General features: G+C 39.3%; 1 protein-coding gene across 14 annotated transcripts in view; it reads left to right on the forward strand.

Annotated features, from left to right (window-relative positions):
* Positions 1 to 16,310, forward strand: part of KLHL13 (kelch like family member 13) — a 199,358-nt gene extending 183,048 nt beyond the window's left edge. For all 14 annotated transcript variants that reach the window (XM_031030912.2, XM_081808357.1, XM_031030915.2 and 11 more), the window contains 3 exons: positions 3,492 to 4,287; positions 11,967 to 12,080; positions 14,679 to 16,310. In XM_031030912.2, coding sequence (XP_030886772.1) covers positions 3,492 to 4,287; positions 11,967 to 12,080; positions 14,679 to 15,166 — 1,398 coding nt within the window. In that variant the 3' untranslated portion in view covers positions 15,167 to 16,310. The remainder of the gene's footprint in view (positions 1 to 3,491; positions 4,288 to 11,966; positions 12,081 to 14,678) is intronic.
* Positions 16,311 to 17,226: the final 916 nt, after the last annotated feature.

Genomic DNA, 17,226 nt, shown 5'->3' on the forward strand with positions numbered 1-17,226 from the left:
GTCTCTCATGGTTCGTCTACCCCTCCGATTTCCCCCCTTCATTCTTCCCCTCCTGCTACCTTCTTCTTCTTTTTTTTTTTCTCTTAACATATACTGCATTATTTGTTTCAGAGGTACAGATCTGAGATTCAACAGTCTTGCACAATTCACAGCGCTTACCAGAGCACATACCCTCCCCAGTGTCTCCTGTTTTCACTTTTGACCAGTTATGAAAGCATCCGAAAGAGCTCTTGCTGAAGATGGGCCTCTCCATCACTTGTCTCCTTTTCCTATTTTCGGTTTTTGCTACATTGTCATCTGTGCAGGGGAGACTTTTCTAGGCTCATTTTGACTCCAGGCAGAGCTAGATTATGCTGGGAGTAAGAGAATTGCCAAGGGAAACTGTGGCAAGCCATCATCATAGACACCAGAAATTAACTATGCCATGAGTAAATTTGATGGAGATACACCTGTTCCAATCCTCACCGAAGTGATTCCTTTCCTTGTATTTCCACATAAATAATGTGAAAATAACTTCACCCTAGGAATAATTGCCTTATTAAATTACCTTCATTAGAAACAATAACTTTTGAAGGAATCAAAATGAATTACAGTAATGAACCGTGACTGTTTGCATGAAAGAGAAATCTAGAGATCCTGTATTAGAGATTTTCTGTTTGTGGATCTGCTAGCAATGTAACTTTTAAGAATCCTGACTAAGAAGTGGATTAAGGTGAACCAAAATAGAATAACCCTCTATTTTTCCAAAATTTCCATCTAGCCAGAATTTCATTTAGTATTTTTTTTGAGAGGGAACACACATTTTCAAGAAGAGAAAAGGAATTATTTTGGCCATAACCAACTTACAACATTGTTTCTTGGGGTAACTTCTAATGTACTGATTTTGATACTTTTTTTATTTTTCAATAGTCAATAAATATTTATTATCCACTTCTTTTTTAAATTTTAATTCCAATATAGTTGATATACAGTGTTACATAAGTTTCAGGTGTACAATATACTGATTCAGCAATTCTGTACATTACTCGATGCTCATCAAGATAAGAATACTCTTAATCCCCCTCACCTGTTTCACCCATCCCCCCCCCAACCACCTCCCCTCTGGTAACCATCTGTTTGTTCTGTATAGTTAAGAATCCATTTTTTGTTTTGTCTCTTTTTTCTTCATTCATTTGTTCTGTTTCTTAAATTCCACATATGAGTGAAATCATATGGTATTTGTCTTTCTCTGACTTATTTTGCTTACCATTGTACTCTTTAGATCCATCCATGTTGTTGCAAAATGGCCAGATTCCATTCTTTTTTATGGCTGAATAATATTCCTGTGTGTGTGTGTGTGTGTGTGTACACCACATCTTCTTTATCCATTCATCTATGGATGGACATTGGGCTGCTTCCATAATTTGGCTATTGTGATTAATGCTGCAATAATCATAGGGGTGCACATATCCTTTCAAGTTAGTGTTTTCATATTCCTTGGGTCAATACCCAGTAGTGCAATTACTGAATCATATGATAGTTCTATTTTTATTTTTCTGAGGAACCTCCATACTGTTCTCCACATTGGCTGCACCAGTTTGCATTCCCACCAACGGTGCATGAGTGTTCCTTTTGCTCCATGTCCTCGCCAACACTTGTTGTTTCTTGTGCTTTTGATTTTAGCCATTCTGACAGGTGTGAGGTGATATCTCATTGTGGCTTTGACTTGCATTTCCCTGATGATGAGTGATGTTGAGTATCTTTTCATGTGTCTGTTGGCCATCTGAATGCCTTATTTGGAGAAATGTCTGTTCCTGTCTTCTGCCCATATTTTAATCAGATTATTCATGTTTTCTTGGTGTGAGTTGTATAAATTCTTTATATATTTTGGATACTAACCCTTTTTTGGATATGTTATTTGCAAATATCTCTTCCCATTCAGTAGGTTGTCTTTTTGTTTTGTTGACTATTTATTTCCTTTGCTGTACAGAAGTTTTTATTTTGACATAGTCCCAATAGTTTATTTTTGCTTGTGTTTTCCCTTGCCTCAGGAGATGTATCTAGAAAAATGTTGCTACAGCTGATGTCAAATTACTGCCTGTGCTCTCTTCTAGGATTTGTATGGTTTCAGGTCTCACTTTTAGGCCTTTAATCCATTTTGAGTTTACTTTTGTGTATGAAAGTGTTCCAGTTTCATTCTTTTTCATGTAGCTGTCCAGTTTTCCCAACACCATTTGTTGAGGAGACTGTCATTTTCCCATTGCATGTTCTTGCTCCTTTGTCAAAGATTAATAGACTATATAATCATGAGTTTATTTCTGGGTTTTCTATTCTGTTCTATTGATCTATATGTCTGTTTTTGTGCCAGTACCATACTGTGTTGATGACTACAGCTTTGTAATATAACTTGAAGTCTGGAATTGTGATGTCTCCAGCTTTGTTTTTCTTTTTCAAGATTGCTTTGGCTATTCAGGGTCTTTTTTGGTTCCATACAAATTTTAGGATTGTTTTTTCTAGTTCTGTGAAAAATGCTGTTGGTATTTTGATAGGGATTGCATTAAATGTGTAGATTGCTTTGGTGCTTTGGGTGGTATGGACTTTTTAACAATATTTATTCTTGCAATCCATGAACATGGATAATCTTTCCATTTGTGTCATCTTCAATTTTTTGTCATGAATGTTTTATAGTTTTCAGAGTACAGGTCTTTTACCTCCTCAGTTAAGTTTATTTCTAGGTATTTTGTTATTTTTGGTGTAATTGTAAATGGGATTGTTTTCTTAATTTCTCATTTTGCTACTTCATTGTTAGTATATAGAAATACAGTGGGTTTCAGTATATTGATTTTGTATCCTGTGACCTTACTGAATTCATTTATCAGTTCTAGTAGTTTTTTGGTGGAGTCTTTAGGGTTTTCTCTATATAGTATCATGTCATCTGCAAATATTGACAGTTTTACTTCTTCCTTGCCAATTTGGATACCTTTTATTTCTTTTTCTTGTCTGATTGCTGTGGCTAGGACTTCCAGTACGGTGTTGAATAAAAGTGGTGAGAGGAGACATCCTTGTCCTGTTCTTGATCTCAGGGGAGAAACTCTCAGTTTTTCCCCATTGAGTGTGATGTCAGCTGTGGGTTTTTCATATATGGCCTTTATTATGTTTGAGGTATTTTCCCTCTAAACGTACTTTGTTGAGGGTTTTTATTATGAATGGACATTGTACTTTGTCAGATGCCTTTTTTCTTCAACGATTGAAATAATCATAGGGTTTTTATCCTTTCTCTTGTTGATGTGATGTAGATAATTTTCTTTTAGTTACTTTCTATTGGATTAGGTAAAGGTGGTTTGTGAATTCTCTTTAGATCATTAATATATTTAGGTAAGAATTTTTATTTGCATCTCTATGGACAGTAAAAAGCTTAGTTGACTCTTCTTCTAGAACAGGTATTTCTGTTATCCAGAATGTGAGTGTCATGAAATTGGTAGCATTTTAATTTTTTTTTACTGGTTTAATAGGTCACTTTAGACAATTGTGTCGAAGTTGGTCGGATTGCCAACACCTACAATCTGACAGAAGTGGATAAATACGTCAACAGTTTTGTCCTGAAGAATTTTCCTGCATTGCTGAGCACTGGGGAGTTCTTGAAACTCCCTTTTGAGCGTCTTGCCTTTGTGCTTTCCAGCAATAGCCTTAAGCACTGCACTGAACTTGAGCTCTTTAAGGCTACCTGTCGCTGGCTACGCCTAGAAGAGCCTCGGATGGACTTTGCTGCAAAATTAATGAAGAACATACGATTTCCACTGATGACACCGCAGGAGCTCATTAATTATGTGCAAACCGTGGATTTCATGAGAACTGACAATACCTGTGTGAATCTGCTTTTGGAAGCCAGCAATTACCAAATGATGCCGTACATGCAGCCAGTGATGCAGTCAGACAGGACTGCCATTCGGTCTGACACCACTCATTTAGTCACGCTTGGAGGAGTGCTGAGGCAGCAGCTGGTTGTCAGCAAGGAATTGCGCATGTATGATGAAAAGGCCCATGAATGGAAATCGTTAGCCCCCATGGATGCCCCAAGGTACCAGCATGGCATCGCTGTCATTGGAAATTTCCTCTATGTCGTCGGTGGACAGAGTAATTATGACACAAAAGGAAAAACGGCAGTCGATACAGTCTTCAGATTTGATCCTCGCTACAATAAATGGATGCAGGTTGCGTCTTTAAATGAAAAGCGCACCTTCTTCCACCTAAGTGCCCTCAAAGGATATCTGTATGCTGTCGGTGGGCGAAACGCAGCTGGTGAACTGCGTAAGTGTGTGCATTTCTGTTAAGCATAGAGACTGATTTCTTTACCCCCAAATTCTTGTTAAATCATAAAATAAGCAGTTCTATAAAATTAAAGAGAAAAATGTAGCTAGGGTTTCATTTAAACTGTTTGGCTCAGGAAATATCCGAGACAATCTATATGCCTAATCCGGATTTATGTTGTTGGCCAGGGTACAAATTATATCTTAGGAATATATCAGTATGTTGCAGAATATTTTATTTGGCAGTATATATGGTTTTCATCTTGACAGTGTAACTACAAAGTATATTCTGCTAATTTAAATACTAATAGAATCTCGGACAGAAGTTTGGCATGTTTCCTTATTTTCCATTTTTAAAAGCCCACATAATACTTTATCGTACAGGTTAAAATCCTTCCTTAAAGAGGACTGACTGTTATCGTTTCTTCGTTTACATAATCTTTTACCCTATCCTAGACCCTTGACCGCCATAGTAAGATCATTTTCTTTGTCAGTTAAATGTACCAAGTTCAGTATTATCCAAAATGTATTTACTCTGAGTAATGTGATCTGTGACTATCAGTTTTAAAAACCATTCTCTCTTGGGGCACCCAGGTGGCTCAGTTAGTTAAGCGTCCGACTCTAGATTTCAGCTCAGGTCATGAGATCGAGTCCTGCATCGGGCTCCATGCTCAGCACGGGAGTCTGCTTGTCCCTCTCCCTCTGTTCTTCCCCCCTCCCCTCCCCACTCACATGTTCTTGCTCTCTCTCAAATAAATAAATAAAATCATAAAAAAAAAATCATTCTCTCTTAGTGAAATACCAAACAGTTTTCTTCACTGTAAACTGCTCTGGTAAGCTTCATTAGATGGGGCCACTTTTTTTGTCTCCCTAATTGAAGATTGGTCACAAGTGCAGTTAACGTAGAATAGTACTTTGGCTCCATAAATGAACACTAATTTTGTTATTTTAGGTGAAATTGGAGTAAGATAGCTGTCCAAAAAGAAGTCAGGAAGACCCCATTTTCTGTCACGCCTTCCATATCTGTCATTACCGTCATCATTTGGCCTCTTTTTTTCACCCCCTCTTTTATGCTGCAATGACCGGAGTCCTTGTAGTTGACCAGTAGTCCAGGCTCTGTAATGCTGGGAATGTGGAAAATATTGGCCTTGGCTCTGGATCAATTCAGAGTGACTATCAGCATCTTTTTCTTGGTAGCTTAATGGATTTAAGAATAAGTTATTTATTGGAGGCCAAAAGAACTGCTCTCAGCTCTTATACTCTCCAGCTGATCAATCCCTTTCTCGTTAGTGACGTCTTAATGTTACTGCTCTTTCCTACCTACAGTTTTTTTTCCCTTTGTTGTCGCAGTGATATTTTTTTCTAAGACCGGGCTCTCCAAAAGGTGGGACTCGGGATCCTTATCATGAACCACACAGATTGCCCAATATATTTTAATAATCAGGCTTTAAAACGCATTTGAGGGATCAGTACCTGTCGTGTCGAATTGTCATTTCAGGTCTCCTCACTCAGCCCACACACGTTATTTTCATGTTGTGATACTATTTTAAATGGATGGTGTCTGGAAATATTCAGAAGCTGCAACTAGTGATTTGGCACTTTCTTAGGAAAACCGCTTGTATAAGATAATCTTTCCAAGTTTACAAATTATAGGTCATCAGTCCTGGCAGTGTGTGGTCATTTCAGACCTTCTTTCCTCAAGGGAAATAGCTCCAATTTCTTAGTCAGTGCTTGCTTATTGATGTTATCACCCCTGTTAATATGCAGTCTTCAATATATCATTCCTCCTATTAATTAGAGGCCTTATTCTTCTGAGAATTTATCATCTTCAGGCCAAGGAGAGTCATTACATAAAACCAAGAAGCTAGAGGCTTTCTTTTGCTGAGCTCTTGCCATGTTATACTCATTTGGGAACGAGAAGTAGACAACGCCATTGGGCAAGTGGCTGCCTTCCTTGCTCATGACCTTCAGAAATCACACCCTCCATCTCTTATTAAAAATAGTCTTCTGAGTTTCAGTTTTTTTTTTTTTTAAAGATTTTTTATTTATTTATTTGACAGAGAGAGACACAGCGAGAGAGGGGAACACAAGCAGGGGGAGCGGGAGAGGGAGAAGCAGGCTTCCCGCTGAGCAGGGTGCCCGATGCGGGGCTCGATCCCAGGACCCTGGGATCATGACCTGAGCTGAAGGCAGACGCTTAATGACTGAGCCACCCAGGCGCCCCTTCTGCATTTCAGTTTGAAAGTAAAAAGAAACGAGAAGCGTGCTTTTCATGAGCTATTCCTAATTCATAGTAACTATTTGATTATATTTAGGTTTTAAAATCAGTCTCCCAGAGCTTAAACCTAAGGATAATGACTTATATAGTCTAAAAAATGATTACCCCTCTAGATGGTAGAGGCCCATTTTTATCTAAATTTGTAAACTGCATGTTTCACAAATACATAGATGGTAATATAGACACAAACCCTCAATACCAAGAAACAGCTCTAATTCCACTTTAAAGGCCAATGACATTTCTTTCCCTTTGAAATTACCTCCTGTAATCTGTAAGTAAGTACGCTTTTGTAGAAAATGACTGTTTGCCTTAAAATCAGCATACCCAGCAAAGCCTGGCTGTAGTAAATATTTTAAGTTAAAATATATTGGAAGTTTTTTTTAAGAAAATCAGTTGATTGGCTTAAGTGCACTGAAATCTTGGATCTTAATTGCACAAGAACTTTCAGGCCACCCCAACTCCTTTGAGTTTTTCCTATTTTAGACCCACTTGGGAGCAGGAAATAGACTGTTTTAAAACAATCGTGTCACATTCTGTATTGTTGACTTCTTCTGAATTCTCTTTATTAATAATGTTTCTCTTTGTATATGTGTCACTTGCCCTTTCCAGTTTTCTTGGACCCATGGTTTTTGCAGAATAGCAGATTTAGGTCCTAAAGAGACCCTTGCTTATATTTCTGAATGTTCCAGCCAGAGGCTGGGTTTTTTTTAACATTTCTCCTGCTCCGTAAACTTTTTTTTTTTTTTTTTTATGGGACTGCCCTCTACACACACACACAAGAACATCTGTTATAGTAACTTCACAGTGCCATCTTAACTGATTACATTGCCATATTAATAGGCCTGTGTAAATAGAGAAGGGGGTAGCAATGGGTGGCAGGCAAAAGGGGATCGATGGGAGGGTCATTTAACAATTTATTTTATTTTATTTTATTTTATTTTATTTTTTAAAGATTTTTTTTATTTATTTATTTTAGAGACAGAGCACAAGAGGGGGGAGGGTCAGAGGGAGAAGCAGACTCCCTGCTGAGCAGGGAGCCCGATGTGGGACTCGATCCCAGGACTCCAGGATCATGACCTGAGCCGAAGGCAGTTGCTTAACCAACTGAGCCACCCAGGCGCCCCGGGTCATTTAACAATTTAATAGGTTTGGGGCCCCTGGCTGGCTCAGTCGGTGGAGGATGTGACTCTTGATCTCAGGGTTATAAGTTTGAGCCCCACGTTGGGTGTAGAGACGACTTAAAAGTAAAATCTTCTCTTAAAAGAAAATTTTAGTTTGGTTCATTAGTACCAGTATATTATTTATTCTTCATATACGCAGTGACCATTTCCTAGATGTAATTATGAAAAGAAAACAGTGGCAGCATTTGTAAGACATTTTAGATCATTTTAATGCATTTGGCCTTCTAAAATCCCTTCATGGAGTGTGTATGGATGGACCTAAGCCCATAGTACATCAAAAAGATACTACTAATGTGTGTGTGAGCCTGGTATATTGCTGAAATATAATTCCTTAGAAATGCTGCTTTCCTTTGACACTGGGTACAATTGGAAACTACGTGAAGCTTAGAGTAGCTGTCACTTAAGTGAAAGAGAAGTCAGTTATTCCTGGCATCTTTCAAATTTATGTCATTTAAGAAATCGATCTTCCATTGAGGTTTTCTGTATTGAAGAGAAATATGACAGCTCAGATAGCTTTCATTTCTGTTAAATATTAATAAGTCAAGCTTTCAAGTAATGAAATAACTTATAGAAAAAGGTGTTAGACTTTTTTCAAATAAATGTGCAATAAAATTACTGAAATTTATCAAATGCCTCCATATCCCTTCATGGATTTGCAGTTTTCTTCATTAAGCAACACATCGCCAGCGGGCACTCTTAAGATTCTAGAGATCACAGCCCCTCTGTGGGAACCATCATTGTTCCGGTGGTGATTCAGGGTTCATCCCTTTCTACTCTCAAAAAGAACAAGTTCCACATTATCCCTTGGAACCAATTCCAGGCTCCAGTAGAATCACCTGAGAAAATAGTAATCTTTAATGATTTATGTGAACTAAGCAACCTCCATGTAATTCTTAAATTGGAGAGGGTCTCTAATTTAAATTGCAGGCAACCAGGTTACTGAAGATGATTCTCTAGAATAAGGGTCAGTGAAATTCTGTAAAGGGCCAGAAAATCAATATTTTCAGCTTTGTAGGCCATAGGATCTTGTCACAGCTTATCACTTCTGCTGTTGTATTGCAAAAGCAAGCATAGACAATTTATAAATGAACGGGTGAGGCTGTGTTCCAATGAAGCTTTCTATAGGAACATCAGCATTTGAATTCCATATGATTTTCATATGTCACAAAACATTTTTCCTTTGATTTTTTTTTCCCCCAACTCTTTTAAAAAAGGTAAAAGCCATTCATATTTTTGTCTTGTGGGGCATACAAAAGGCAGGCAGCATGCTGGATTTGGCTGACAGGCTATAATTTGCCTGACCCTATTCTAGACTTTCCTAATTAGTTCATTACCATTCCTACCTCTCATAGACTATGATGGAACCACTGTTTTGTCCCTTGCATCATCCCTTGCCCCTTCCCCCTATCAAGGCTGTTGGCACGAGCCTATATCCCACTGCCTTGTGAATATGGAAAATAAGGACATGTGTGTGTATACACTTTTAATCAGATGTGTTCTATTTTAAAACTAAATACTCTTGATTTTACTAAGAACAACAATTCTTCATGGAGACAGTCTAGAGGTTGACAGTAGATATTAAATGATAGGAAAAACTAAAGGATATGGATTATTTTGCCCAAAGAAGAAAAGTTGAGGGATGATGAACTATTACATAGTTATTATATTATTGGTGGTTAATAGCCATCTTACACTTAGGTTACTCCTGTATGAGAAAATAGAGATAGATTCTTATAACCCCTCTTAGGGAAAAAAATGCAATTAATTCACTGACGGAAGAACAGCATTATCTTTCTACATGGGAAAATTTTAATAATCATAAAGAGTGAATAGCTGTTCAAGCGCTAGTTCCACTCCAAAAAGAACAGGAGGAAACTAATGGAAACTCCATCAGAATAGATTGAATTAGACATAAAGACAGACTGTGACACTCTAGAAATTTCAAAGTTCAAGGCAGAATTTTTCATTAAGGGAAGCATAGAACTATAGTAAAACCTGTCTTTGCCATCAGAAATGTGATCTCTGAAAGTCTTTTAAAACCCTTTCACTGATAGGGTGTGTGATTAGACTACTTTTTTTTTTATCAGCTAAAACCCTACCATTAATTACTTTGCTGATGCCAAGTACCAATCAATATACTAGATCCTCTGTAAGTGGAGAGAGAGAGAGATAATAATGTATGTTCAGTAGGATTGCGCTTGTCAATGAAGTGAAAGTCATGCTAAAGGCAAATGGAAATAAACATTGGAGAAGATGTCCAGTGACTACAAAGAGCCAAAACCAGTATCGGAGTAATCAGTTTTAGCTTGTCATGAATTGTGGCAATAGCTCTTCTTATTTGGGGGAAAGATTTTGCAGGATCCAGCTACTTAATGGAAGGATTTAGAAGAAATAGAGTTGGGAGGGGAAAAAAAAAAAAGAAGAAGAAATAGAGTTGGTGAGGGTCCAGGCCTAAAGCAATGAACAAAACTAACAAGACAGTAGATCAAAATGAGAACAGGAAAAGCCTTTGAGATGAGCCTGAAAATGTAAAGCTCAAGCCAGTGCAAAAAGCAGTCAGTAAAGGGAGATGAGAAGTGGTATAATATAGGAGTCGTTAGGTGAGAAATAAGTACTGTGTGTAGTCAGTTTGATGAAGAAATGAAATTGTTGAATAGAGTAGAAAGTGCATCTCTCATTTTTTCTCTCTGGTTTTGCCTGTTCTCACGTTATTTTTTTTTTTTTTAATAGGAAATCTTGTTCAAGGGATGATTTATCAGTTAGGTATTCCAGTGGCTTGATCAAATGGCCCCACTCAGTAGATTTCTGCTTCCGTTTCATTGCCTAGAATTAATCATATGGTCAATTCCAGGTTCAAGGGAACCCGCTAATTTGAATGTTGAGTTTAGCACAGCACTCCTGTGTGCAGTGTTGTGGTTCTGTTCCTGAGAAAAAAGCAGGGTGAGGGGAGACAAGAAATCGGGTTGCCAACTGACAGCATCTGTAGTAAATAGTATAAACTTTTCAAGTCTACCTAGACTTTGTGTGGGGTTTCTGTTTGTTTCTTTTTTAAAGTTTTATTTATTTAAGTAATCTCTACACTCCACACGGGGCTCGAACTCACGACCCCAAGATCAAGACTCACGTGCTCTTCTGACTGAGCCCGCCAGGTGCCCTTAGACTTTGTGCTTTTGACCAGAGTACTGGGAACAGCCCTATTTCTTTCTGCCTTTTAAAAAGGATTACGTTTTCTGTCTGTCATTGTTCTATTCTTGAGGTTATAACAGAGTGATACTTAAATAGGTTGAGGTCACTTCTCCAAAATACTTTATGTTAAAGATGATAAATTTATTACTGGAAGGAAGCGGCCCCAATAAAAATCTTCCCTTCATGTCATGCTGCCACTCACCTTCTAGTAGGAGTGTGACTGGCTACAATGATATTGGATATGTACACACTATTGACTTTAATATGGAAATGTGGAAAAATTATTACCAATGTCTATTGTGTAGTCTGGATGTGAAATAAAGCAAGAGGCAGCCAGCACATACGGCAGGCGGTGTGCATACATACATACGTTCATTCTCACCCTCAGACTTTGCTTCCTGTCTATGAATCTTTGTTTCCTAGATGGTGGATCAGCACGGGGGGCCTAGAACTGACTTTTCTTCTTCCTTATGATTTTTTCATCTTCCCACATATTTATCTTTTGTAAAGATTTTGTTTATTTTTGCGAGAGAGAGAGCACGAGCGGGGGGGAGGGGCAGAAGGGGAAGCAGACTCCCCACTGAGCAGGGAGCCCGATGCGTGACTCCATCTCAGGGCCCCGGGATAATGACCTGAGCCGAAGGCAGATGCTTAACCGACTGAGCTACCCAGGCTCCCTCATCTTCCCACATATTTAGAGCAAGCAATTGGGAGAAATGTCAAATTAGAAAGATGTAACAAGATACCAGAAGAAAAGAAACCCTAGCAGTTTCTGCAGTGACAGAAATGTGTTAGATTATTACATAAGTCTCTAGTCTAATGTAAAATGTATTAATGGTTCATCTTAGTAGTATAATCTCAGTAAATAAAAAAAGAGACCCCCAAAGAGTATCTCATATCTGTAATAGATACGGTTCCGTTCTTTAAATATTATTATTCTACCTAAAGGGAAAAATAACTCATTGCTAAATTTGAAATTATAAATTATTTTCTTTTGTTCTTTTTTTTTTTTTTTTTCTTTTCGTCAAACAACAGCCACAGTGGAGTGTTATAATCCAAGAACAAATGAGTGGACCTACGTTGCCAAAATGAGTGAACCCCACTATGGCCATGCCGGGACTGTGTATGGAGGAGTCATGTATATTTCAGGTAAACCATTATAATGCAGATGCAATTAATATAATACGTACGCTTCTAACTATGACACCGTCTTTCCATACAATATTAGAAAAATAATGTAAGTGCTGCTACATTAGAAAAAAGAAAAAGAATACAGAAAAAGGGATCATCAAAAGATAATTTGTGGTGATTTTAGAAGATATCTTGTACGTGCGTGTTTGCGTATAGCCTTCAGCTTCTGCAGGTTGCGTTTTGGTCCCCATACTCTGTACTCTAATGAACCCTGTAGGCCAACAACCCCCATTCAGAGTCCCGGTAGCGACCCTTAATTCATTTTGAGCTTACATTTAGCTCAGCTCTATGAGGAAATCTATCATTATTTAATATATAAACTCTACCGTGCATAAGCTTGCTCCTGATACACACGTAATGCATAATAATGTTCACGCTGTCATTTAGTGCGACTGATAATAGGTGTTTCCTTTTTTCCTCAGCATTCTCAGGGGATCTACTGTGGTGTCCTTGCATGAATAATTCTGTGCTGATTACCTACATATATGTTGGCCACATGCGTGTGTATTTTTCTCTTGACACATCTTCCCCCTTCCGAGAGCCTGGCCAGCAGTTACATTATTAGAGAACAGAGGCATTGGGTTATGGTGGTCTGGGCCTCTGAACGCCGCTGCCGTATGAAATCTGTAATCAAGAGGGATCAGCGAAAGGCCTGGAGTGGGTGATTGATAGGTTTGCGGTGTTAAATTTATGAGCAACTCCAGGACGTCTTATACTGAAAGAGCCATCCAGGAAACCATATGCTCCACTAATCAATGATTTACACCCTCTACCTATTTTATGCATGTAGATACTATGCCATTATAATGAGAGCTCCAGATCCTCTGGGGGGACAAAAATGACATGAAATTGTTCTCGTGGCACTTTGGCATAGCTAACGTGTATTTTATAAATGACCTCACCGGTCAAGAATAGGGTAGGACCAGAGCTGAATCGCAAACAAACAAAAAAAAACAAACACCGTTTTGCTTCCTGAGAATTCTGTAGAGTACAGAAAAAAAAAAAAAAAAAAAAAAAAAACTAAACTAAAAAGCAGAGAGGAAACAGTGATTGCCAACTGGTCCCCAGATAGGAGCGCTTTGATTGATACAGCTGAAAATTTGTGTAGTTCTCTTGCTAATCTGCAGAACAGAGTCTGATACTTTCCTTGTAGAGACTGATTTCTGTGTGACCTCAGAATACACTCTGTAGATGATACAGACTCAGTGGATCAACAGCCAACTGAGGCACATACAAGATTCCATATGTATTCAGCATTCGGCTTTTTTTTTTAAGATTTTATTTAGGGGCACCTGGGTGGCTCAGCCGTTAGGCGTCTGCCTTCGGCTCGGGTCGTGGTCCCGGAGTCCTGGGATCGAGCCCCGCATCGGGCTCCCTGCTCCGCGGGAAGTCTGCTTCTCCGTCTCCCACTCCCCCCTGCTTGTGTTCCCTCTCTCGCTGTGCCTCTCTCTGTCAAATAAATAAATAAAATCTTTAAAAAAAAAAAAAGATTTTATTTATTTGACACAGAGAGAGACAGCGAGAGAGAGAACACAAGCAGGGGGAGTGGGAGAGGGAGAAGCAGGCTTCCCAACGAGCAGGGAGCCCGACATGGGGCTCGATCCCAGGACCCCAGGATCATGACCTGAGCCAAAGACAGACGCCTAACGACTGAGCCACCCAAGCACCCCAGCATTCGGCTTCTTTAAGTGTCCGGGCCGATAGCACATGACAGTACCTTCCCGCACCCACCCAACAGAAACTCTACAAAAACACAGTGCTGAGTATTCTTATAGGCTTGGACATTTGCATAATCCTGTCAACTTTTCAAAGCATTTTGATGGATTTGACTTCATAGCCCCAATGCTGATGAGATAATGAGAGTAGAGATTTTTATGTGCTAAGTGCAGAAATGGGCAACTGGAATTAAAATGCCCAAGCCCAGCATTCAGCTGCCAGGGCGTGCTCGCCCCAAAGCAGTAGGAGTGAGTGATGCTGGGGCGCCTGGGTGGCTCAGTCGGTTGAACATCTGCCTTCGGCTCACGTCATGATCCTAGGGTCCTGGGATCAAGTCCCACGTCGGGCTCCCTGCTCAATGGGGAGCCTGCTTCTCCCTTTCCCTCTGCCTGCTGCTCCCCCTGCTTGTGCTCTCTCTCTCTGACAAATAAATAAATAAATAAATAAATAAATAAATGCCTTTTTTTTTTTTTAAAAGAAAAAGAAGTGCATGATGCTTCATACACGAGATTGACAGCAGACCCAACTCTAAAAGTGGCCCAAATCTATTTTCATTTAGCAAAGCCTCTTAAATTCCACGGGTCTCAGCTTCGGAAAGTCCTTGCGATAACATAAGCTACACTTTTTGGTTCTCTAAGAGCTGAAAATGTTACTTTCTGGATTTTTAATCCCAGAGCAAGTACTTCTGGAGGGCAGACATTTATAAGGTCACCAGCGATAAAGCCATAAGATGGCATAATAGGTGGCTAGACGTTGATGATCTAGGGACAGAGAGCCTTTTATTTACTTTTGCATCTTTGTAATAATCTGTTTACTGTCATGCCTATGTTCATGCTTTAGGAGGAATCACTCATGACACTTTCCAAAAGGAGCTCATGTGCTTTGACCCTGACACTGACAAGTGGATCCAGAAGGCGCCAATGACCACCGTCAGAGGTCTGCACTGCATGTGTACGGTGGGCGAGAGGCTCTATGTCATCGGTGGTAACCACTTCCGAGGCACGAGTGATTATGATGATGTCCTAAGCTGTGAATACTACTCACCTATCCTTGACCAGTGGACCCCAATTGCTGCCATGCTAAGGGGGCAGAGTGATGTTGGGGTTGCGGTCTTTGAAAATAAGATCTACGTGGTCGGTGGGTATTCCTGGAATAATCGCTGTATGGTGGAGATAGTGCAGAAATATGACCCCGATAAAGATGAGTGGCATAAGGTGTTTGATCTCCCAGAGTCCCTCGGTGGCATCCGAGCTTGTACACTCACGGTTTTCCCGCCCGAAGAAACCACACCATCACCTTCTAGAGAGTCCCCCCTTTCTGCACCTTAGGATCATCCCCCTACAACTAAGATGCTGTAGTCCTATCTTTGCAACGTGTCAAGAATTCTCTTCTTTTGCGCCCCCTTTAGTAGTGTATGTTAGGATTAGCCTCCAGTCATTGATACGGATATTGGAAAAAAAGACAACATTGATGTTATTTGTGCTGTTTGTTTGGCTTAGAGTGTTTATAAAGTGGTAACAAAACCATTCTGGAAATGTATCCCGTTGAAGCTGATGTTTAACATACAAAAAACAAAACAAAAAAAAAACAAAAAAAAAAACCCAAGATAATTGTCTACAAAATGTTTCTTCAGTACTTTTTTGATGCTGTGTATTGGGTGTAAGGTATTTGTCATCTTACATTAGAAAGCCCAATAAACCAACTTGATGGTGGATTATAGTAAATGTACAACTGTGCTAACTAGGCTTCAAAGTCCAAAAGTTTTCCTTTCATCTTTGACTGTGAGATGTCAAAGGGAGGCAGCTGGCTCCAAGAGGACACAATAGACAAAAGGTTGCCAACTCGCATGAGCTACCTCCCTCTTTTCATAAAGTATTTTTGACATATCTGTCAACCCACCGGTCTGTGTGGGTGCATTGAAAACATATGAAGTTTCTTAGACACACAGGAGAAATAATAACTGAAACTCACCAATATTAATTTAAAAAAGAAACAGCATGACCCCTCTACTTAGAAACAAGGGTTTGGGGTTTCTGAAGTGTGTATAAATACACACACACACACACATACATATAGCAAATATAAAATTTTAAAAATTGAATGGCACGTCAAATAAACATGAAAGATCTTTTTAAATTTCTACCAAAAACAGCTTCCGTTAAAATGGGAATTCAGTATGCACATACTGAATGCACACATGGAGAATCCTACTGGATTTAGGTGGATAAGGGCTAGAAATTTTGAGCAACTAAATTTGTCACTTGACCAAATTTTTCCTTCCGAAGCTGTAACCTACACCTTCTCCTTTGCTGTTGAGGTAACTTGCATATTATATGTGTTCTGTATATTCTCAGTTCATAAGGTTATTTAGCACAAAGTATAGCAGCCTCATGTGGGAAGCTGCTTTTGCTCAGTGATTTCAACTTCCATGTTTTATCTCTTTTTGTTCAATAAAAAAAACATTTAATGTCATTTTGGTCTGAGGCATCCCATTATTGTCTGGTTGGACTTTCATTAATTTTTTTTTTTTTGGTGGGCAAGATTCAAGTGATTGGAACTGAGAGCACTGAACAGTTTGGATTAATTAATATTAATGACTTTTATTCAAGGAAAAAAATAATTTGACCAGGTCTAACCTCATTGGTCAAACTCAGTGCTGGTTGTCTCTGTGGAATTAGTTCATCGAAGATGCTAATCGGTGCCCCCCGGCTTCCCCACAGAAGAACTGCCAGACATGTGGAAACCTTAAGAGGAGTTAGATTTCTGAGGTCAGTTTCCCTGATCTTTTTTTTTTTTTTTTTCCTCTAAAGATTTTATTTATTTATTCATGAGAGACAGAGAGAGAGAGGCAGAGGGAGAAGCAGGCTCCCAAGGAGCAGGGAGCCCGATGCGGGACTCGATCCCAGGACCCTGGGATCATGACCTGAGCCGAAGGCAGACGCCTAACCATCTGAGCCACCCAGGTGCCCCAGTTTCCCTGATCTTCAAGAAGATCCATCTTGCCTAATGAGAAGACATTCTGTGAAATGACCTAAGAGATTTGTTCTTGACCTAGGACTGTAAAGGAATAATGTTTTGAGAAAAGATCGTTTGAGGATTCCATTAGGGCCATGTGCATGATCTTTCTGACTTTATCTGCAAATGACCCGATTAAGTCTGAACTAAAAATTTTGAGCTATTCCCAAACAACGAGAGTGTCACCAGATTTCTTCCCCAGTGAGGCATGAGCAATGCAGATGTTACTACCTCTGTCTTGAGTTAAACATAAGGAAGAAAACAATTTTTCCATCAATGGTAGTTTGAATGTTGGGAGAAGCCTGGTATGAATTTGAAAGACCCCCTTCGTCAACATTACCCTTCCTGGGGCGCCTGGGTGGCTCAGTAGGTG

The sequence above is a fragment of the Leptonychotes weddellii genome, chromosome X (genome assembly GCF_054177405.1).
Source record: "Leptonychotes weddellii isolate Sample4059 chromosome X, ASM5417740v2, whole genome shotgun sequence".
NCBI classification, from domain to species: Eukaryota; Metazoa; Chordata; class Mammalia; order Carnivora; family Phocidae; genus Leptonychotes; species Leptonychotes weddellii.